At 42.2% G+C, this 23,050-nt stretch overlaps 1 protein-coding gene across 3 annotated transcripts in view; it reads right to left on the bottom strand.

Moving 5' to 3' along the window:
• Nucleotides 1-1,421: 1,421 nt before the first annotated feature.
• Nucleotides 1,422-23,050, bottom strand: part of macf1b (microtubule actin crosslinking factor 1b) — a 34,176-nt gene continuing 12,547 nt past the window's right edge. For all 3 annotated transcript variants that reach the window (XM_035418152.1, XM_035418161.1, XM_035418145.1), the window contains exons 10-40: nt 21,139-21,246; nt 20,605-20,823; nt 19,647-19,850; nt 19,090-19,321; nt 18,663-18,889; nt 18,449-18,571; nt 18,258-18,359; nt 17,654-17,755; nt 17,370-17,534; nt 16,453-16,608; nt 15,802-15,999; nt 15,063-15,191; nt 14,498-14,668; nt 13,835-13,990; nt 12,875-13,081; nt 12,161-12,280; nt 11,367-11,536; nt 10,789-10,948; nt 10,310-10,504; nt 10,091-10,216; nt 9,742-9,885; nt 9,228-9,416; nt 7,866-7,980; nt 7,598-7,764; nt 7,057-7,219; nt 6,773-6,927; nt 6,320-6,394; nt 5,728-5,845; nt 5,098-5,270; nt 4,503-4,623; nt 1,422-2,642 (exon numbers count right to left, since the gene is read on the bottom strand). In XM_035418152.1, the coding sequence (XP_035274043.1) occupies nt 2,617-2,642; nt 4,503-4,623; nt 5,098-5,270; nt 5,728-5,845; nt 6,320-6,394; nt 6,773-6,927; nt 7,057-7,219; nt 7,598-7,764; nt 7,866-7,980; nt 9,228-9,416; nt 9,742-9,885; nt 10,091-10,216; nt 10,310-10,504; nt 10,789-10,948; nt 11,367-11,536; nt 12,161-12,280; nt 12,875-13,081; nt 13,835-13,990; nt 14,498-14,668; nt 15,063-15,191; nt 15,802-15,999; nt 16,453-16,608; nt 17,370-17,534; nt 17,654-17,755; nt 18,258-18,359; nt 18,449-18,571; nt 18,663-18,889; nt 19,090-19,321; nt 19,647-19,850; nt 20,605-20,823; nt 21,139-21,246 (4,716 nt within the window). In that variant the 3' untranslated portion in view covers nt 1,422-2,616. The remainder of the gene's footprint in view (nt 2,643-4,502; nt 4,624-5,097; nt 5,271-5,727; nt 5,846-6,319; nt 6,395-6,772; nt 6,928-7,056; nt 7,220-7,597; nt 7,765-7,865; nt 7,981-9,227; nt 9,417-9,741; nt 9,886-10,090; nt 10,217-10,309; nt 10,505-10,788; nt 10,949-11,366; nt 11,537-12,160; nt 12,281-12,874; nt 13,082-13,834; nt 13,991-14,497; nt 14,669-15,062; nt 15,192-15,801; nt 16,000-16,452; nt 16,609-17,369; nt 17,535-17,653; nt 17,756-18,257; nt 18,360-18,448; nt 18,572-18,662; nt 18,890-19,089; nt 19,322-19,646; nt 19,851-20,604; nt 20,824-21,138; nt 21,247-23,050) is intronic.

Below are 23,050 nucleotides of genomic sequence, written 5' to 3'. Positions count from 1 at the left end.
CACAGATTTATCAGAATTGTTAGTGGTCCACATTACATGAACACTATTCCACCACTAAAACATAAACTAGGGAACTACAAAAGGTGAAAAACTAGTGCCAAAAGGTGAAAGCCTTTTCAAAAAAGAAAACATTGGAAAATATATTTATTACATAATTGGTATCAGAGCTGTGTGGGTAGCCACATGACCTAGCAATAGCAATGGCAAAATCACACGACCTCACTGTGACCAGCTTTGCTGTAGGCATCAAAATTTTCCTCAGACTCCTCATGTTTATTGCCCCTCCTCCCCCTTACAATCAATGCAATGCATTGTTCACAGAATTCTCAATAGGTGCATTTGTATAATCTGCATTTAGGAAGTCAGGATAAGAAAAAAAAGAATCTTGAAATATTTTGTGCCCCTCATGACGATAATTTCGGTGGGACATGAACACAAGCAAAAGACAGGAAGAATAACCCCTCCTGTGTTTTTCATCATAAATTTCCTGTGTCTTTGCACATGCTTTGCACACAATTGCAGGCTATAAATATCAGCCTCACTCCTATTTATACTTACAGTGAAGTTACAGTACACGCAGTACCCTGTGAAAAACAATACAAGTATACCTGCATCATTTCTTTCTAACAGCAGTTCCAGGAATGTCATGTTAATGGCTTTGCCAAATGTTGTCTTCAGAATGAAAACAATACATAAACCTCTCCACTTACAGTAAAGTGATTGCGATACAACATACCAGCAAGTAATATTAATATTCAATATTTTAGCGATTTCCTTAAAATATATCTTTTGGATAGTTGACTTTCCAGGGTTTTTAGATTATTTCAGTTTTAGTGTATGTTTTCGATTCCCCCAGAAAGTTTTTTGCACAATGAAGAATAGTTTAGATACAGATGGTTTCTGATAGACAGCTGGCTTTGCAATGGCTGTGACATGCAGGAGTATGTGGTCAAAAACAAAAATAAATGAAAAAAGCACAGTTCAAGTGACTCACAAGCAGCTTATACACATACAGTTTGTATTTATATTTGATTAACCTTTTCTCTCCCAAAATATCTTCCACAATTTTTCCCATCTTAACTTAAACCTTTTTCCTCGGAAAGCCTTTTCTTGGCCAAAAAACATTCCATAACTGTAACAACTTTGGAAAGCCTGTGACCATGGAACTGTCTGATATATAAAGACAAATGACTACTCTTTATAGGTGTGTTTATTGAATCACTTTATTGAATAAATGAACTATATCAGAGCAGTCCATTTGTACTTATGAAAGTAGGACATTTACATATACACACACACGTATATTCACAGACACACACACACACACACACACACACACATATATATATACATATATATATACGTTAAAAAGTGTTCATTCGACATATATGTATTTATTGAGAAATTGATCAAAGACTGAATTTGACACCCATATTCTATTTTATTGCAAAATATTTATTTTACAGTTGACTTTACATAGTAATTAGTTACATTCCCATACATTTACACTAGGTTAGATTCAGGGCTGTGTGCTAAATTAGAAAGCATTGTATTTTACAAGTGTAGCAATACTGGATGCATAGTGATTATTGCAGCTTGCTAAGAGTTATTACAGTACATTAAAATTCAAGTTGTTCCTGTGGTCCAGGGCCCTTACTTTGAAAAGGATTATTACAAACTGTGGTAAACAAGTAAGATCGTAGATCTCTTCATAATAGTAGTAATGTCACCAGGAGAGTGGGCTATTTTCAGTCAAAATACAGTTGCCCAGTTTTTAAACATGCCAGTGAGTACCCACAAGTATAGCAGCGCTCATAATACACAGTTTTAATAGCTGAAAGGCAAATTACCAAATACTGAATGATATTTCATTTCTTACCTTGAGAATACTCTGTCTGACAACATGTTCTAAAATGATTTGGTTCAATTCTGTTGCTCAAAGAATAGGTTCTTTTGCATGAAAGGTACATAAATATGATGTTTTTAAGGGCCATGTTAAAATGTTCAGCAAACTAGCATTTGTCTTGCTCATAGCACGACAGATCAAATCTGAATAGGAGTCCAAGTTTCACAGGGGACAGCAAGAGTTTACCTTAAGCAAGCCAGAGAACATCACAAACTTTAACGCTAAGCCACTGAGGTAACAGAGAGCAACAAAGCACCGCAGGGCACTGTGCTAACATCAATCATAGCATGCCAGTAGTATCCAGGCTACAAACATCAATATACCTGCTCCTGCTCACTCAGGTCTACCATAGATTCCAAAAGGAATAATTTTCCTTATCCGGGAAAAAGAATCACTTTGAGATGAACGCTGACAGGAAAATAAAGGCATGAAAGAAACCTTGATACTTTCAATGCATAAGAGAGAGGTTGACCAGGCCACACCTCAGCATTACAGAGAGATCTACCAGCTTCAAGCAGAAGAACTGCGTCTCAATCGGCTGCCCTATCTTTCCAGTTAGGGATCGGTTCCGGTCGTGTGCTGAATGTCTTTCATCAGGCTGTACAGGGTGCTCCGTGAGGCCTTGGGTGAGGCCCTGGGTGTGCTGGATGGGGCCTCGGGGGGCTTGTCTGAGCTCAGCATGGCTGCTTTCTCTGGTCCAGGCATGAAGGTCATGTAGGCGGCCTCTCTGCTTCTTCTGAGGGGCACAAGTAAAGAAATAGTGACTCATTTCATGGATTCCTATCAGTGGAAACCATGTTTTCATAATTATTTTTAATGATCTATACTGAGTGTGTTTCATTGTTGTTCTACTGTTGTTTTATTGTTGTGTACTTGGTGTCGCATGGTATTATGTCATATTGTTATCTTTTCCAGCTTTTAAAACTTCTAATGCCTTTTCCCTGCTGCATTGTCTCATGTACATACTGTGAAGCACTGAGCACACCGCCAGGTTGCTTTGATCAATGCTATATAAATATCATTCAGGGGCATAATAACATTCAGAGGGCATAGCGGAATGGGCTACCTAGCACCCCAAGCTGGGGGAGGGGGGGGGGGTGAAAAAGCCTGGGGCCTCATTTATAAAACAGACTTATGATCAATTTTGATCTTAAGTATGACTTACGCAGAAAATCACGTACAAGTAGTTATTTATAAAACCTTACTTTGACGTGGAAATTATCTTATCTCTACGCAAAGTCTAGACTTGACGTAAGTGATTTTCCTGCTGGCTATGTAGGGGTATTGCAGTTTGGGACGAATATGCATTCAAGCCTGCGGTGAACTTTGCATTAGCTTTATGAACAATTTGTTAATTGCAGCAGCAACACACTACCAAGCTACCTGTTTGGCTTTTTTTGTCAACCCACTATTTAGTCCACCAAATAATACATGTTGCCTGTCTTCAATCTCCTCTACCATTGCCATGATCTCGTCTTCCAAAAAGTTTGCTTTTCTCTTTTGGTCCATGGCTATTCCTGACTAAACCCTCATTTGTACTAGCATTATATAAGGGGAAATTGCTGATTGTAAGGCACGTTCAGGTGCCATCAATTTTAAGTTAATTTGAGATTTATGGATCAAAGGTGTGTACATTACAAATGGGCTTCTTAGAACCTGCGTAAGCAAGGTTTTTTACGCTCAGTACCTTTTATGAATCGAACGTAAGCACACCGTCGGAAATTATCTTAAAACTAAGTTCAAGTATAAATCTAAGAACATTTTTATAAATGAGGCCCCTGGGCGAAAACGTTTTCTTTTTTAGGGGGAAAACTTTTTTTTTTTGGGTTCCACATTGACTGCATTAGCACAGGGCCAGGAATTTTGTGCTACACCCCTGATAACATTTATAAAGATAATCACAAACTGTCCAATGAGCAAACATGTTTCTCAGAAAGCCATTTTCTGACACATGTCTTTCCATGTGAGAGCCACCAAGCCAGTAATATATTAGCTTTTTTGTAAGATTTGCAGTTTTATAACTGCTTTTAAATGTACACCTTTGTTTGGCCAGCAACTGTACACTATGGATTCACAGGGATTGGGGAAAGTTCAGCCTCTTATACAATTGAAATATAATGCATACCAACACACCACTGTAATACTGTAAGTTATATAAACAAGGAACAAAAGCAGTCTGTATAATAGAGTGCATACATATATGCATTTTTGTGTGTGAAAAGATCTAAAGAAAATGTGACATCAGGAGGAATAATTTCCACATCATGAGATTGATGCCTGAATTTATACCTATTATTAGTGTTCATTTACATTCCGGTTGACTCGCCTGATTCATATTTGGTATATAATCTCTAATTGGATGGATTTCTCGCTATAAATTGAGTTTTGTTGTCACACCATCTCCTTCTGTTCTGCAATTGGGATTTCAAACTGCATGGATCCTGTGTAATGTTACATTGTGTCATGACTGAACATGGGTTATGTGTATGATGTACTTTAGCTGCAGCTGCATGGATTAACACACTATGAAGTGTGTCAGCATTTACTTATGATGTTGGCAAAATTATTAATTGATAGAAAAATTATAACAACAGACCTGGTGGTGATGGGGACCCGTTATCTGCTACAGAGGAGAACTGTAGCTCCATTCCAAGTGCAGCTATGGAGCTTCTGGGTCGGACACATCGGTCACCAGACAGGCTCCTCCTTAGAACAGACTGCAAGGACGACAGCACCGCACTATGTCAACCTCAGCACATCTATATTACATATGGACTGGACCACAGATTTACTTGCTGCTGTGCAGTGGGTCAAGTGTCTGATATATATTCTATTAACCAAACATAAGTTCTCCAGCTGGCTGCAATAAATCAAAACACATTATTCATGAATAGGCATCATCTAACAGACAAACAGGGAGAAAGTGATCATTTTTTTTCAAAAAAGGCAAGTGAATCCTCAGTCATACACATTATGAGTACCCTTTATCAGGTTTTTGCAAAAACCAAATTTGTGACAGTGATTCATTGTGGCTTGTGAATGGAAAGACTGCCTATTGCCGCTGACCCCCGACCCCTGACCCCTGACCCCTAACCCTTGACTGGTCTCTTCTTTTGTCTCCACATTATGGTGGGGGGCAGGATTAGTGGTATGTATGAGCTGATCCAGGATCAGCTATTTGGACGGCGTACCTTGCGGGTTGAGGGACTGCTTGGAGCTGACGCACTGCTGTAGAGGCTTAGGCTGGAGTTGGACCTGCTGACCGTGAGGCCTTTGGACGGAGCCGTTCCTCTGCGAGCAGGGGCAGCAAACGAATCCGGGGATAAGTACTTCTCCTTCATCTTCACGTTGGTCCGGCCCTTCACTACTCGGGAGTTAAACAAGCAGGCAAACATATGTGATGCATAGCCATGTTATACTTGTCATCCAATTAAGGTCTTTCTCAGACTTCTCCCAAACACTTATGGGATTATGAGATAGGAGTGGGCATACTTGAACAGAAAACAAGACATCTGACAAGACAGTACAGCGCACCTATTGTACCTATTGTACTGTGTATTCGCAAATGTAGAAACTAATGCTTTTAAAGGGCGTGGAACATTCTGGAAGTCTGGAATGCGCCTTAAATGGTTTCTTTGGTAAAGCTGGGATGAGTCAGACGATCTTTTTGAGCTGTTGATTTGCTGTGATACAGTATGCATAACAGTAAAACAAATGTTTGTTTTCAATTTCTTTTACATTAGCTCATTCGTAAATATATTACTCCATCCCCCTATTTTGGATTCCATTCCCGGCTTATTAAAGCAGGAGGACGCTGGTACCTCTGCAGGGGTCATTCTTGACCAGGAACTCGTCCAGCGCCGTCCACCCTCCCCCGACTCGGACCATAAGAGTGCTACGCAGAATTCGCACCATCCGGAGCTGCTGGGAGTCACCAAACTGTGCAGAGACAAAGGCCAGAATTTCAAACACCATCAAAAAGAAAACACTGATTTCCATCAATATAATGATTAAAATAGGATCTGAGTAAATTCAGCAACCATTTTGGAATGACTACGTTATCTGCATAGCAGATTTTTTTTTTTTGGCAGGTCAAAACACTCAAACATTTTGGCAAGTCAACACACTTAAAAGGTTTTTGCACTCTGTTTCTTTATTTGGCTGTTCAGCCATTGTGCACCCTGATTTCTTGGCATGTGCATCTTGTTTTATGTCACATACATAATTGTTTACATAATTGTAGGTTTGAGGGTAAAACAGTGAATCATTATTCCACACAAGATGCTACCCAGTAGCCCATTGAGAACAAACACAACCATAGCCTAGTTACTTCACACTCCTACCTTGATCTTCTGCTTTAAAAAGTCAACATACTGTAAGTGCCTTGACAGCTGTCCTAGGTAGTTCACTTACCTTGTAGCGATTGGCACTGATCTGCTCCACCTGGAATCTCTGTGGACATCTGCACTGGGACACCTGTCTACTCACCTGAGAATGCAGTTCACATACATACAAATTACATTATTTACTTGCTTGAAAGACACCCATATCCTGAGATTTTTCCTCTTTTTGCTCCCAATTTGGAAAGGCCAATCATCACACTGCAATGCTGCTCTATGCAACCTACATTGTGATGTTGCTGCTGCCTTGTTTCTCACTGAAGTCAACTTGCTTATGCCAGGCTCACAAAGACATGAGTCAGAGGAGCAAACTTGTGCTGCCAAACAGGCAAACTTTCTGATTGCAAAACCTGTCCCTTTAACATGCTATACTTCTTTTCGTTCCCATGTAATAATTGCTCTGTCCTTTTATATTTTTGATGTGGAGGATTAAAACCTGAAGAAAAGAAAAACATAATGCCTTTACCTCTTCATTGATTTGCTCTGCATCTAAAGCTCTTCTGTATGGGTCTCTGCTAGGATGGAGAGTGCTGACAAACTCATAGTAGTCAATGAAGCCATCCCCATTCATGTCGAAGATATTCGCCACAGCCGTCATTTCCAAGGAATTGGTGGGGAATTCTGAAGAAAATCAGGTATGCTCATATTATTGAACATTTGATCTTCAATGACACATTATACTGTATATGTCTAATGCATTTTACTTGCTGGATGATTGGATATTGTGTTAGTGGTGTTAGAGCAGCTTACTGGAGGACATAACGTTGTCGATAAATTCCTTTTGTGTGATGCGGCCATCGTGATCTCGGTCGATACTGCGGAAAACGTCCAGGATGCGTGACTTGAGGTGGCTGATCCACTGCATGTAACGCTTACGCCAGACATTGAAGTCAAAGTTGGAAAACTCATCCAGCTGGTCGGATAATATAATAAAAATAAATAAATAATTTTTGTTAGTTGTTTTTAAGGCTTCCCTAATTATAAATCCAGTTATTAACAATAGCTCTCCATTACTCTATTGATAACACAGTATTACTATTTCAGGGTTTATGTATCGCTTCATATCTTGTACAGTATGAATAGTTCAGTTTATATGGTTATATTCACAAACACGCACACACACACACACACACACACACACGCACGCACTGGTAGGATTGTGAGCCCAAGGGTGTCTCTGGACTGGATAACCATTGCTATGTTGTTTCTGTTCTGTTTTCAGGATATGTTCCTTCTGCTCTACGAAATTAAAACATAATGCACAAGAACCATGAGGGGGTGGTCTAGTCACCTCTCGCAGTTTCTGCTGGTGCTCCGCAAGTCGGCCTTGTCTGGCCTGAGCCTGAAGCCACAGCTGCTGCCAGCGACTGATCAGCTGACACATCTGAGGGGTTTGGGGGTCCAAATTATCCAGGGGGAGAGATGTTGGGGGCTGCAGCTTTGCTGCACTTTTCCGCTCTAAGAATAAGCCATGAATTTAGATTAGAAAGGAGTAAATGGTAATTGGGTTTGAATGACTCCTATTTATTTCACTTTATAAATTTGTATTTTGCACCTACTTGTCAGAGTTTTGCGACAAGGGGAAACCTGCCGCTTGGGGGTCAGCTTATGTTTGCATGACCTTGTGACATTTTCAACTTCCGGAAACTTCCGATTCAGTTCATCCATGAAAACCTGCAATGGAGAGATGTTTTCATTAATTTACAGTTATTGTTCATCATGATATGTTTACTCCTTATTACAAATGTATAGCTAGTATATTTATTTCTATATCTATATCAGGCAGTGTAGGGCACACTGTTAGATTTTACAATGAAACTGTGTGGAAAAAAATGCTTAAAACTAAAGAAATATTTTAATATACCAAGGCTGTCCACATCATAGTAGCTGATCTTTAATATCCTGGGCCCAGGAGTTCAAAAGTGATCTGATCATATTTTGACTATCGGATTGGATTAAATCCTGCAAATGGGTAGTTCAAAACCAAAAAACAGGATTGGGATCACTTTGGAATCCGATCAGATCAGGTAATCGAATCCTAGCTTTAATCTGGATCAAATCTTCAAAATGTGTAGTTCAAAACTTTAACATAGGATTGGGATCATTTTGATCCAAAAAATCAGGATTACCTTGATCCCAGTTGAAAGATGGATTTAGAGTGGATTACCAGAACAACATATAGTATACAATTCATTTCAAAATACATTTCAATATACAAAAGATGGTAGAGTTTGTAAATTAAAACAATACATTGTTTGTAGGCTCAATGGTTGCAAAATTTTTATTGACCTTTTTCTGTCACATTTACAGTGGCCTCTAGCCTACCTCTCAGAACAGTGCATTCAACCAAATAATACATTTTTCAAAATACAAGCCTGTTTTGCTTTAATGTTTACAACAGACCTTTTATGGCTTTTAAATCAAATACAAAAATGTTAGCACTTGCAAACTGCTATTCCTTGTATCAAGAGCTGTCAGAGCTAAAAGATAGTTTTAGATGTAAAAAAAAGAAAAAGAAAAGGTTGTTTACATTTGTAGGGCCATAAAAGTTGACACTCAAAAAGTTACAAATTGCACCTTGAAAGCCCCCCGAATATTATATATAATTTGAAGGTTAGAAAATCGTAATCTTTATCAGTAATGTTCCAGTGCATTAAAGCACTGATAATCAGGATCTGGTAATCCTGAAAAGTCTGAATCTGGATCAGGGTGATCCTATCCTGAATTGCTTTGAAATACCGGGACAAAATCTGGCTGAGTTGCCTGATCCTGGATCACAAAACATGGGATTTCAAAATCTGATCGGATTAGATTGAGATAAAAAGTTTTGAACTCCTGGGCCCTGAGGATAAAGGCTTGGTCAATCTGCCACTGCCAATAAAAAACGGTTGCTTTTGTGATAAGGATTGCTGAGGCTGTACCGCATGCTGGCTGATGGCCTCCTCAGCCTGGTCCATGCTCTCTGGCAGAGGCTCCTGCTCCCTCAGGGTTAAAGACTCCTCTGCTGAGGAGATCCAGTCCAGCAGCCTCTGAACCTCTTCCCGCTCTGCTTCCAGTGCAGACAGGCTGGTCTGGATCCGTTCTCCCTGCTGCTGGGCCCACGTTTGCACCTGAGACCAGAGGGGGGAACCAGGTGAGGACACAGTCCTATATTCACGTGTGGGTCGTGAGTGACTGGCAACCACCAGGATCCACTCTAACAGCTAACAATTTTTGGTTCCCAGAACATTCCCGGTTAGTGATTCACAAATGTTCCCAACAAGTAAATTAGTCAGGTTTTCTCACGTCGATGAACACTATAAGTTATAAGTAACATTTCATTGGAAACTAACCAGAATGGAATTTGCGTTAGTCAGACTAGGGGCCGTATTTCAACTGAAGGCCAGCATCCAGCATATGTTTGAGGAGGTACCACAGGAGCAGAACAGCGCTCACCTCCTCAAAGCGAGTCCTGGTGACACTTATCCAGGACTTAATGGTGACAAGGGAGTCGGGATGACAGGACGACAGGATCTGCTCTCCCAGGGAACGGATACTCTCCAGCTCCAGCTCCTGACTGCGCAAGGAGTCCGTCAACTCCTGCAAGAACAGGACAAGGGAATGAGAGGCACTTCAATGATGAAGATTATTATGGTCGTGATTGTCATGGTGCTAAATAGGGAGAAGGTCATGATGGTGGTTACAGTCATTATGATGAGTATGGTGATGGTAATGATGATGGTGAAGAACTATTCATGATAGTCATGATCATTATGATGATTATCATAATGAGAAATTTAGTCACCTGGTACTGCTTGTGAAGATTTAGCAGGGCATCCTCCTCTTCTGGAATGGTCCCGTATTTCAGGGATCTCTCCACATCAGAGAGGCGATCCAGAAAGGAGTGTACAGCGCTGTCAAACTCTTCCGCCTGTGGGATTCACCACAGTGAACAACAGATTCTCACATTCTTTTTTGCTGACTTTACCACTGCTTGCAGCTAGGGGGCAGACTAGAGGCTCACCTGACGGAGTGCCTGCTCCAGCCTGTCCTGCTTGGAGACGGACAGCCTACAAACGGTCTCCCAGTGGCTCTCCAGCTCCTCCAACTGCTCCAGCAGCCAGCGGGTGTCAGCTGAGCTGCCTCTGGTCACGTCCCGCACTGATCTCCTCAGGGTCTTAATGCACCCTGCCCTCTTTCCCAGCTCTTTCTGGAAAACCTGCAGTCCAAAAGACGTGCCTCAGGCTTTTGATACCAGTAGGTATGCCCATCCTATGGATTTCTAGTTGCTTTCACTCATTCTTACTCATTTCTGTTTCCAGCCTCACATACAGTTCAACAAATATATCATAAACCGTATATGCATTGATTGGATCTACTTCATTGATTTACTTCAGTTTTAGTTAACTTTTCTATATTACATTGGATCGAAGAAGGCTTCAGTGGGCCCCGTATGAGCCCACTGTAAAAGTTGTTCATACTAACAAACTAGTTCATACTAACCTTGTGTTTGTCCATTAGATTAGTGACCAAGTCCTTCTCTCCTCCAACAGGTATGTCTTCAGTCAGCTGTGGTTCAGCTCTATACAGCCAATCCATGAGAGCCTGAAGGGCATCTGTGAATTTGCCTGTATACAACAATGCCTCCTCCAGTTTGTGTTGCCTGAGATAAACAGCAAAGATTGTTATGAGCAAAACCAAGATGTCTGAGGAATTAAGTACATTTATTCTCCTTCTCTTGGGTACTACCGCAGCTTGTATCCTTGATGAAAGCATATATTGTTATGGATAACCACATTTGTAATGCAGTGTTATGTACTATTATGTAATTCCTACTTAAAAGGCTGAATTCTTATTTTATTCACTAAGGTCGGGGCACTAAAGACCTTGTCTTGCAGGCTGTCCCACAATCCATGCTCTTCAACAGTTTGTTTCAACAATCTTTCACCCTCTACTTCATGCCATCTAATCATCTCTCAAATTCTGAAAGTGGTGAATAAACCTGCTAGATTTTGAGAATCCATGATCTTTGTTTGGGCAGCCTGTCATTGCCTAATCATCACCCTCACACCCGCCCTGACCTCTCCAAAGACTTTCCACTGATGGTGTCCCAAGAGTCCCGGAGCTCGGACACCAGGTCTTCCAGCTGTTTTCTGTCCATGGGGCTTTGTGATTTCTCCTGAAGCGTCCGTCCCGTCTTCATAGTGGCCTCGTACATGGGCCTCTTTGACCGCAGAAGTTTCAGGAAGTCCTGGGAGTGGACACAACACAACAAGTATAGTGATTCCAGTCATCCAGTGGACAACAAGAATACAGTTTATGTAAGAATGTGCCCTGTCCCTTTAAGGATTTAGTGATTAATGAGCCTGTGCATTTTTAAGTTTTGTTACTTACTGTGCATCCACGCGAATAAAGCTAGTGTGGTGTTTACATTGTATTTGTATTAACATTTTTTATTGAGGGATCAGTCATAAATACAAATGTTTCATGCAATCACTAAAAAAACCCTCAAGCCCACACACACACTTACTTTTATATACTGCAATGTGTAGGTGGCAATATGCTTACTGCTGCTGCATTGCTTCTGTTTATTTTCTAGCCACATTCACATCCACACTCATATCCATAGCCTACACAAGCTTCCTTATTCATGTTCAGCACGCATAGCATGTGCAGGCCTGAATGAAAATAAAGCTTCTGAATGACAAGTCACCTGACTGCAGCCCCCATCTTTAGACTTCTTCAGTGCCTCTCTGCTCACCAGGCTAGAGCACCCCACGCTCTTTCACGGTTTACATTAAGAGAGGTTCATGTTACATTTACTATTAGCACTGTTCCAGAAGAAGGGTGAGTTGGAAGCTAACTGGACCCATACCTTCTGTTCTGTGAGCTGCAGTTTGATTTCCTCATGGGACACTGCAATCTCTTTGTGAGTGTCCAGGGTCCGCTCAACTTCCACCATCCAGTCAATCAGCATGTTCCAGGATTCACTGAACTGGAAAGGATCAAGGGCAACTCATTTACCATTCAGAGAAAGCAGCTCATCTGTCATTCAATATTAGGCTGATAGAGACCAGGTTTTTTTGTTGCTCTTTCTGTTCATTTGTACAAGCATGATCTATCAATGTGTTTTATGTGTATTTTGTCAGGATCGCTTCAAAACAAGATGGTGCATCTCAAGGGTTTTCTATTCATGTGTTTACCGAACTGTAGCACATTAGGTATATAGCTAGCCCGCACTCCCAATTATAGAGGAAGCAGAGTAAAATAACATAATTCATGAATCTAATTAATTAAAAAGGATAACAGATAATGCAATACTGCTATTCTATTATTTATTATATTGAAGGGGGAAAAAGCATAAATACTTTTTGGAATAGCAATAATGTACAATTCCTCCCTGCAAAGAGTCATCATTTTTATTACTGTTTCATCTGTGTACATTTCTACTGTGTTCTTGCACAGTGCTTTCCTTCTAAAACTATTCCTTTATCTTGACGAATGGAAGACCCACTATGGTAGTGTAGCCTAGGGAACATTTAATGCTATTTGCAAAAAGATGTCTAAAACTAGCACGGCCAAGGAGCACCTGTTTCGCTTGCTTTTTGACATTCTCAAGGGCCTTCCCGCGTTCCATGGTGTGCTGGTGCAGTTTGTCATAGCGGTCTTGGACGGTCACGATGAGGTTCCGGACCACATCGCAATCCTCCCTCCTGCTGAACTCTTTCAGTTGTGAGGCGGCGCTCTCCACCGTGGTCTTCTTCTCACCGTATGAGTGCACCTCACTCACCAGCCTCTGAATGACAGACACACATCAGGACAAACACGCGCATGTCGCACGTCTGCTCCTATAGCAGTGCCCAGGTCATTCGTTTGGCGAAACAGCACAAGCAGTCAAATCCTGATAACTGTGAGTTCTCATGACAGTTGTGACCTTCTGTACTTAAACAGCATGTGCTTAACAGGAGCAAGTTAAGTCAGTGGGATTCAGATTTTTCTGTTGCTTACTACACAGTAAAATTATAATTTTGTCAGATGAGTAGGCATCAAATAAGTCAAAAAGGAATACAGTATACTGGTGGGTGGGAAGTTGGGGTTGTGGGGTGGGGGATTTGTGCTGATTAGAAGCAGTTTTTCTACAACAATAAAGGCTGACACCAACAAAAAACTGCCTTCTCTGACTCACATGGACTAAATAGGATTATTAAGCAATATTGTATTATTACGAAATGTGCACTTCACAAATTTGCCTGCAGTGTATCAAATGTTTTGTTAACTGCCCATTATTTTATTGAGTGGAACAATGCAATGATAATATTGACAATATCACCTTGATCTCTGTGTCAGACAGTTTTTGAGGCAGAGAACTCTTACCATCAATGGTTGTGAACAGTCCCACCATATACGCTACAGTAAGAATTTACTTTATCATTGAATGTTTTTACTGTGTATTCAAGTAAATGAAGTGTTAACTGGCTTCAAAGCCATTAGCTAAAGAGAGTTATTTCCAGCAGCACTGAGACTCAGAGAGACACATGCAAACACACACCCTGTGTTCCAGCAGCTGAGTGCAGACTGTGTCCAGTATGAAGCTGGGGACAGGGAGTGCTGCGATAGCCCCCTCACACTGGGACATCCTGGCCAGCAGGTCCTGGATGGAACTGTGGAACTCCTTGGCGAGACTCAACCCCTCGGTCAGCTTTGCCTGAGAAAGGACAAACTGGAGGTGATTTTGTGGCCAATTGACAGCTCTTTGGTTGATCCACACTTAGATCCCCTTAAATGAGAGGTGAGCATGTAATCCAGACCTAACATGTAATCTGACCATTTAGCTACAATTCTTGATAAGTAGATTACATTACATTGCATAACTGCACAGCCAAAGACTATTATTGTTTCCCTGTATGAAACGGTTTACTGTGATCTAATCTACGACTGAACCATTGTGAGGTGTATACAGCCAATTGGCTTATTTACCCTGGGCAATTGGTGGAAACAAAAACCTGCATATACACTTGCCTCCAGGACTGTAATTGCCCATCCCTGCCTTAAATGATCACTTTTTCATTGTGTCCAAACATTGAAAGCACACATTGTGCTGTGATGTAGTTTGTGGGCCTAAAGTTTTGATGGCCTAGCAGGAGAATTGCATTGTATGCACTGTAAGTCAACAAAGGAATTTTTTCAGAAGCGCATAACACGATTCTCTGACCTTCCTTTCCTGAGCTTTGCCATTAACGGTCTCCCACTTCTGCTCGAGAATAGACAGGCTGTGCTCTGTGCTGGAGCCCCTGGCCACGTCACCATTCTCCAGCAGCCTGCAGATAGCACTCCTCACGCTGGAGTAGACGTCCATCTTGGACTCCATCTCCTTGCACAGCTCCTGAGGTCAGAAAAAGGACAGAGCAGAGGTTCGCAGACGCTCAGCTGTTGCCGTGGTGTTGCATGTGACAGAGAGGGGGGCAGGGGTGGGGCCAAGGTGGGCAGGAAGCTATGATTTTAGAGCAGTCGACTCTGGAACTGATAGTCATGACTTCACTGTGCACTGCCATTATACCCTTGGAGGAAGGCTCCATATGGAAATTGTTCTATTTTAAAATACTGCTGTAAAATGGGTGGAGTAAGCATAGAAGAGCAAGGTTGTATGGAACCACCACTTTGGGATTTATGATACCCCACTCTGAAATCATAGTATAACTGTGATTTTTGAATTGAGTGCCCCAGGATTCATACTGTAAAAGACGTGATACAGTAAGGAAGCAATGTGAGGATGTTACCAGGTGGGCGCTGAGCCTCTCACTGGTTTTCTCTGGCAGCCCCCACACTGGCTGAGAGGAAGAGAGCCTCAAGTCAGTGTTCTCCAGCCACTGAAGCAGGTCTTGAATTTCCATCATCAGATCCTGGACCTGTGGTCGATCAATCAATCAATCAAACAATCTGTCAGTCAATCAATCAGAGCCTTCACGTGGAGTTTCGATAAGAACAACAGCCTGTACTGTACTGATGGATTACTGTACACAAACAAATACTCTTTATGACAGCAAATGCTAATCAAAGTTAATGAACACTAGATGGCGATAATGGGTTATGTTGAACATTACGAGTTAGTGACAGTTTGACACTATTTTATTTGACACTATTTTTTACTTAATGGTATGTTAATACCAAGTGTTATGACTTAAATTTTGGTATTTTATGACAAGTGTCATAATGTCAAAAATACCTTACAATAAAACAAATATATCTGAAATATGATACTAGACAACTGAATATTAGTCTTAATTGGCCTTTGAAAGTCAATGCCTTAATTTATTGTCACGTTAAAATGGCAAAATCGGATTAATGAAGCGGTCTTCATGCATAATGACACTAATGAAACAAAAATAGCTGCGTGTAATTGGTACTTTAAAAGTATTCCACTTGCAAAGTGACATTGTGTCTGTTATGATCCATTATGCCTGTGCCTAGGCTGTGCTGCCCTCGGCCTGCGTTCTGGGCACAGGTTTGCGAGCTCACCTGTCCCACGTTGTTCTCCAGCTCCAGCTGCCTCCTCTCGGTCTCGCAGCGCACAAACTCCCAGCGCTCGTTCAGCTGCTCCAGCTGCGTCTGCAGGCCATGGGGGCTGTCCCCTGGCCCCGCCTCCAGCAGCTCCTGGCCTGCCTGATTCAGGGACTCCACCGTCCGCACGTGGGACATCACGTCGTTCCTCAGGACCTGTGAGGGGGGACGGCACACGGTCGCCTTCAGGCACAAGGCACTCGCAAAAGATTAAAGGGCCTACCCACCTAACAAGAAACTCTTCATAAATGCTGGAAGACATTCTGGTTAGATTTTTATTTAGCAATAAGATTACATTAAAACAAGAATGTTTCTTTTATTGTTCCAATCAAGTTTTGTCTTTTTCATTTCAGTAGGAAGGATTAAATAATGTTCAGGAGACATCAAGGAAATTTGTATTGGGAATGCTTAAGGTAACTACAGGGGACTATACACTTCCAAAAATAGTTAGCATGGTGTATCCTGGGGGTTAGTACTCACTAGATTATTAGACTACGCCTGATAGACGAGAGCAGCACACACATTCCAATGGATTCTGAGGAGAATCTGAGGCCTGTCCCTCAGCATGCGGCCACCTCTCCCCATGCACTGGGGATACTCACACCGCACCTTGTGTTTGGCCAGCTCAATCTCACAGGTCTGCAGGTCGATGCTGATTGGCCGGCGGCCGCGCAGGAGGTCAGCGGTGTGGGACAGCCAGGTCTGCAGCTCATCTAGGGTGTTCTGGAACTGACCCAAGCCCAGCAGCGCGCATTCCAGCTGGTGCTGAAATAACATCACGCCCACTGTTACACTGTACCCCATCCAGAGCAACGGTGACTGGAACTATTCGTTTCGCCGTAGGGCCATGTTCACTGAATGTATGTGGGCATATGCCGGTATACATACACATACATATATTTGTTCCACCAGTCATAGCTGGTGGGTACAAGCATGTGCTACATGTGCAGGAAAATCAAAGACAAACCTATTGGTTACTCAATGACTGTCATAAGTGTTACTGAGTAACCACGTGCGTAACGCATTCCGTTTTACTGCTAAATCACCAGATGAAACACCATGTTTTGAATTGTCAACAAAAACTCTTGGCGCAATCCGCTTTGGCTCTCCGGGTCTAGGGCAGAGTCAGCAGGCTTTAGGCACAGTAAGAAGCTTGGCAACCCTGTCTGAGCTGTCTTGGGCCTGTTTAACTTCCTTCATCAGTTCTGTGAGAGTTATTGGTGTGCAGAGAACAGGAAACCTGCTGTGTTTGTGTCCATTATGACTGGCGATTAGCAGCCCTAGTGTTTAGCTGACAGTGTGGCATTGTATGGAAAGAGGTCCTGGTGGTGCACTCATTGTACGTCGCTTTGGATAGAAGCGTCCGCCAGATAAATGTAATGTAATGTAATGGTGTCGTATCAAGGCATGTAATATGCAGCTACAAAACAAAGCACCAGGCACATACTGTAGCTGAATGTTCCCAGACTCCCTGACAAAGACGGCTTTTGTGGTGCAGCTTATAAAATGAGGCTGCAGGGCTGTACCTGTCTGCTCACTGTCTCCCTCTCCAGGGCATCCCAGCGCTGGCGGAAGTCACACAGCGGCGAGACAGAACCCTGCCGCTCCGACCCCGGGGCCAGCCGGCAGACGAAGCGATGGTTGAGACTCTCCATCTCAATCTTCCTCTGGTACAGCTCCCGCTTAAACTCCTGATGGGGGAACCATATAGCCTTGATGTCATTTCCTGTGGTATTTGAAGCCAGTCAGTTGCCAATCATACCTAATGGAGCGGCAAACCATGCAGCTAGCTTTTGCCCTGCTGGGTTACCTTCAGGTCACACAGTTGCTGCTTGACAGCATCCAAGTCGGCCCCCACCAGGAACTCCTCAGTGGATCTCAGCTCGGCAGACTTCAGCCACTCAAACAGCCCCTGCAGCAGAAAAAATGCCATCATGTATCAATTAATTTACCTAGAAATCCATTTATCCTTCCATTCAAGCATTTTGCAATTTCCCCCTTCTAATAAAATTGCTCATTCATCATGCATTTATTCATTCATTCAAGGTCTTTCTGTTTAATCATTAAAAAGTAATTTAATTAACATGAAAAAAACAGCTACTGTATGTGTTTAAATAAAATGCACGTTGTGCATTTCACATAAGGAAATTATTGCTTTTGATGACTGATAAATGACTAAACCCAATTTTATTAGTCATGTGCTGCGCAGTCTCGTGTTTGCTATGAAACAAATATATTCAAACAATCATTGTTTGAATATTGAGTGGTTTATCAAACAAGATAAACCACTCAATCCAGAGTGCAGGACTCTGCTGATGAACTACAATTGAAGAATGCTGTAATGGCTTATGTAAGACATTTGGTATCAATCCAAAAGCTTTGAATCTCCACAGCAGTAGTAACTCATACTGTACCTGCATACTATCTTGGTAACGTAGCGCCATCTGCAGGGAGGACTCCAGCTTGCTGTAACACTCAGTCCACAGCTTGCTCAGGTTGTTCCAGATGCAGTAAAGCTGCAGAATTAGCAACAGCCATATGGTAAATTTGCATTGCATCAGTTGTTTATTGGAACTGAGGTCTCTGATTTTCCTTACACACTTACCTCATCCAAGCTCTTGGTGACATCTGGTTTGTCAGTGTCCCCACATGCCGACATCAGGTCCAATCCCAGAATTCCGAGCGTGTCCAGATCCCCCTGCAAGCTGTCTATGTCTTCTCTAAGGGTCTGAGGAGACAGAAAATGATGTCACGAGAAATTTCACGGTAACGCTGGCGAGGAGGTTCTCAGGGAGAACGCGGTCACTGCAGCCTGGTACCTGCATGGTCTCCAGGCTCTGCCGGATGGTCTCGGCTTCGGTCCCGTTCCCGTTCAGGTCAAGGACGGCCTGCTGGGTGTCACTGAGCACTGCGGTGAGGTCGTTCACATCGCTCCAGAACTTCGCAGCAAGGTCCAGGAGGTTGAGGAGCCACTTGTCCCTCTCCTGAGCCTGGGTTTGTGCCTCCTCCCATGACTGACCTAAGGCAGTCACCCGCTCCTGGACAGCTGGAGGGGACACATCACATCGATCAGTAAAATAACAATTATTGGGTTCCAAGAATGTTTCTAGAGAGTTAAGATAAGCACTCCAAATTTGTAAAAGTTCATATAATGGCTGTTGGTAATGGTTAGCCATGTATGTAAAAGTAATGGAAATGCTGGATAACCAGTGACAGTAACAGTGAGTTCTCTCAAGCGGCCCCCACCTGCTCCGATGGAGCTGTTTCCGGCCGCGAGGGCGCTGCTGAGGAGCTCGGCCGCCTGAGCCCTCACGGCGGTCAGCCCCAGCTCCAGCTTGGACAGCTCAGCCAGCGTGTGCCTGTTGTCCTGCAGCTGCTCCTGGATGCGCGTGGTCTGGCCCTGCAGAAGGACGGGGGACTGCAGGCGACTGCGCATTCGGTCCAGGCTCTCGCCCATCAGGGTGATTCTCTCATTCAGCTGCAGAAGGAGGATGGCGGTTACATAGCTGGACAGGCTGGACAGTAGCAGAACCACAGACTGCACCACAGTAGAACCACAGGCCAGACAACATTCCTGGACTTCTCACATGCTGCAATGTGTACATGTCTGTGTATTTGTTCATGCAGGAAGCATGTATTTGTGCATGCGTGTGTGTGTGTGGATATGTGTGCATGCATAAGGCATAAGCGCACAAATGTTCCTGTACTTTTGTGCTTTAATTTTGCTCATGTGCATGCATGTGTGCATGTGTCTGTAAATGTGTGTCTGCATGCATGTATATGTGTGTATATGAGTACATTACCTGAGTATAACGGGGCAGGGCCTCCTCCAGCATGCTGGCAGCCTCTCGAACCCGCTCCCTGATGCTGCCGTGCTGTTCCTCAGCCTCGGCGGCCCTCCGACAGAACTCCTCCCCCTGGGCAGGGCTCAGTTCTGACAGACGCCTGCTCACCAAGCGGAGGCGTGCGATCAGGGGCTTGTGTTCTGCAACAGACTCCCGCAAGCCCTGTGTGCACAACAAAAACCCATTAGTGCAGGACTAAAAGGACACTGCTGCGCACCATGTTTTCCTTAGTGATATAGGCAGCCCATAAATTGACTGAATAGTGCATTACTGCCACCTAGTGAGATGGAGTTCGAAGTGCAGATGCCAAATCATTACATTCTACCCTCTAATCCTGTAGAGATGAGAAAAACAAGACCCCTATGCACCATTATGGACAGCGCCTACCATTGGGCGTGGAAGTGGCATGCTTTCACTCATTAGTAGGGCCTAGATGTTTTTACAGTTACCTTAAAAAAGAGTTAAAATATCAAACACAGGTGTTTATTCAGAAGTATGGAGAGCACATCAAGTACATTAGCATTTTATAAATATATGAATGCTTAGTAGTACTGAACCAACTTTCTCTGGGTTTTATGTTTGCTTTTTGTTTTTTATAGCAAAGAAACATTATTATAAGGTGCCATGGCATCTCAGAATCAGGAAATGCTGTTCAAAATCTGCCTTCATTTTTAGCAAAATATTTGCAGTTTGCACTTTTGGGGAACCCTAAATGAATCAGCACCTTAACTGGGTAAGACCTTTTTTCCAAGACACGTGAGAGAAACAGAGAAAACCTTCAGTGTTCTGTCCATCAAAAACTTGACCAAAATAATATTGCTGCTAAATGTTTGGATTGAAAGACATTGAACAGTTTATAAGGGCAGAATTAGTCCAATAAAATAAGAGCATTGTGGGGAAAAACAGTAAGAGGTACCTGCAAGAGGTCCTGTTGTTCTTTGAATGCCTCGTAACTGATGGTGTTGAGGGACAGCTGGCTAATCTGGGCTTGGGTCTCCTGTAACCATGGGGACACCTCTGCATGGCTCTCGGAGAACTGGGACAGAAGTGATTGAGCATGCTCCAACTGAAGCACAACGTGTGAGTTCCTGTCTGATACAGACTGGCATTGTTCCTGCAGAGAGGCCAGGTGTACCTGGGGAGGAGTAACCAACAAAAGGAATTAGTGCAGCCATAACCTTTATGATACGAGGGGAGTGAACAAGGAAACACACACAGGGGAACACCCTGTTTGTGCATGCTTTTTTCAAGCATTTTAAGAGGGTGATTCTGTATGGTGAGAACCCTGAGAAACCTTAATTTGGTCACATTTTACCTTGTTTTATGTCCAACAAAACACACACATAGTTGATGAAAATATTTTTCTTTGCTGAATGTAAATTTGTTTCAGTAGTTTGGGAAGTACAGTTTTTTCCTGTCATTATTTCTTTTTAGTGTGTATCCAACATACCTCCAGTTCACCTGTTTCCTCTTCTTCACTGTAACTTTGCAGGATTTCTGAGATCTTCAGCATTTTCTCAATATTAAACCTGTGCTGGAGAATCTCTACTGCAAGTATCTAAAAAAGAAAATAAGCAAACAACATTCACATGCACACATTGCATACATAAGTGTCTGGTTTGATGTACAAAGTGTGAAAAAAATATTTCTTATAATGACTGAAGACATAGCATGGGTTTTTATGTCCAACTAAACTATTTCCCTGTGGTTTATTTGAAAATGCTTACTGACTTTTAGTTTCTATTTAAAGTCCACCATATTGGATTTTTTGGTAGTTAGCATATTATGCAAACTTTCTTCTCAAACATTTTTTGTTTCTGCACCAATTTGAACAGTACTTGCAGAATATGTTCAGGTTACCTACATACACTTGGTAACTATAAACCATTGAGATAAAAAGTTGCAAAACATGATACAGTATAAATTGGTCAATAAATTGGTGCTACAAATGCCAAAAAAAAAAAAAAAAAAAAAAAAAAAACATTTCTCAGTAATGGACTGAGAATGGATACATCATGAAATTGAAAACCCATGGTCTTGATTCATGAACTATTTCAAAACAAAAGCTTGGTCATGATTTACAAACGTGGGTGTGGCTTATTACACATTTTAATTTTATTTTATTACACGTGCCTACAAGAAACATTTAATGGATTGGAATGTCCTTAAAGGTGGTGGACCTCGATGGATTTCCGGGCCACACAAGGACCGAGGAGACGAGGACGGATAAAATAAGTGATTGGAAAGAGCCCTAGGAGTGCAGAAGTGGAAAGTGTCTATGCTGTCAGTGGTTCTGAATTCATTAAAAATTCCAATTACATACAGTAATACATCTTAAATGACACGCGTAACGCCGGGCACCCACCGCACGCGTCGCGTAAGCAGCACGGCGAAGCAGCACGACGCGGCGCGTAGCGTGTCTCCACTGGTTCCGTTTCTGTCGCGCAAAGGCTTGCTTAAAGCTCTATATTCCTAGTAGCTCTCGCAGTCTGCAGTGGGATTACATCGTGTATTTCACGTTTGTTCACGACTGTTGATTATGGGTTAGTGAATACTTTGGTGAGAGACCCTTTTCAGTTTGTTAATTTGGTAATATTTCGTTAACTCGTAAATACGTAAAAGTAAACGCTTTCAAGAATTACCATAAACTTAAATCGCAACGTAGCCTGCATAACAATCAAACTCAAACTGTATTCATTTATTTGCTTGGTTAACAAGCGTGCCAATTTCATGAAGAATATGTAATGATCATGATAATAATAAATAATCCGTAATCAACCATTGGGAATCCCCGTGTTGTCTTGTCATTCACGTCAAAACATTTATAGGATCAGATTTAGTAAAATCAGCTAATCATGAAAAAGACAGTAACAGTTTAATCTTGAAGGGATATGAACACCACAACGTCATGAACACCGGAAGCTTTGAAGTACAAGTGCAATAAAGGCTTGCTTACAACTTCATTTATAAAATAGGTGCATTTTCATCGGCAAGACCACTAAATAATCTGATTTTTTTAAAAGCTCTGTGGATTATCTGATTTTTATTAACAAGACCCTTTTGAAAGCACGGCGAATGAAGACATCGGAGAAGTCAAATAGGCTGAGCAATGGTTGGTTGAAAACTACATCCCAACACTCGAGCTAACAAACCCCTTGCTCGGTGCATTCACTTCTACGTCATTCAATAGGCTACGTCTTTCTGTGGTGTATTTTCAAATTTACCCCACCCCCTCCGCAAAATAGACAGCGAAACTGAGTTTGCCTTTTCCCCAGGTTCCAGTTATTTATTTATTTTTACAAAACGAAAAGGCTTGTATTTTTTTAGCTGCTTATAAAATATCTGGGAGGTAACTAGGGACA

Source organism: Anguilla anguilla, chromosome 1 (genome assembly GCF_013347855.1).
Source record: "Anguilla anguilla isolate fAngAng1 chromosome 1, fAngAng1.pri, whole genome shotgun sequence".
Taxonomy (NCBI): Eukaryota; Metazoa; Chordata; class Actinopteri; order Anguilliformes; family Anguillidae; genus Anguilla; species Anguilla anguilla.
The sequence above is the reverse complement of the archived record's forward strand: the minus strand, read 5'-3'. Positions and strand labels throughout refer to the sequence as shown.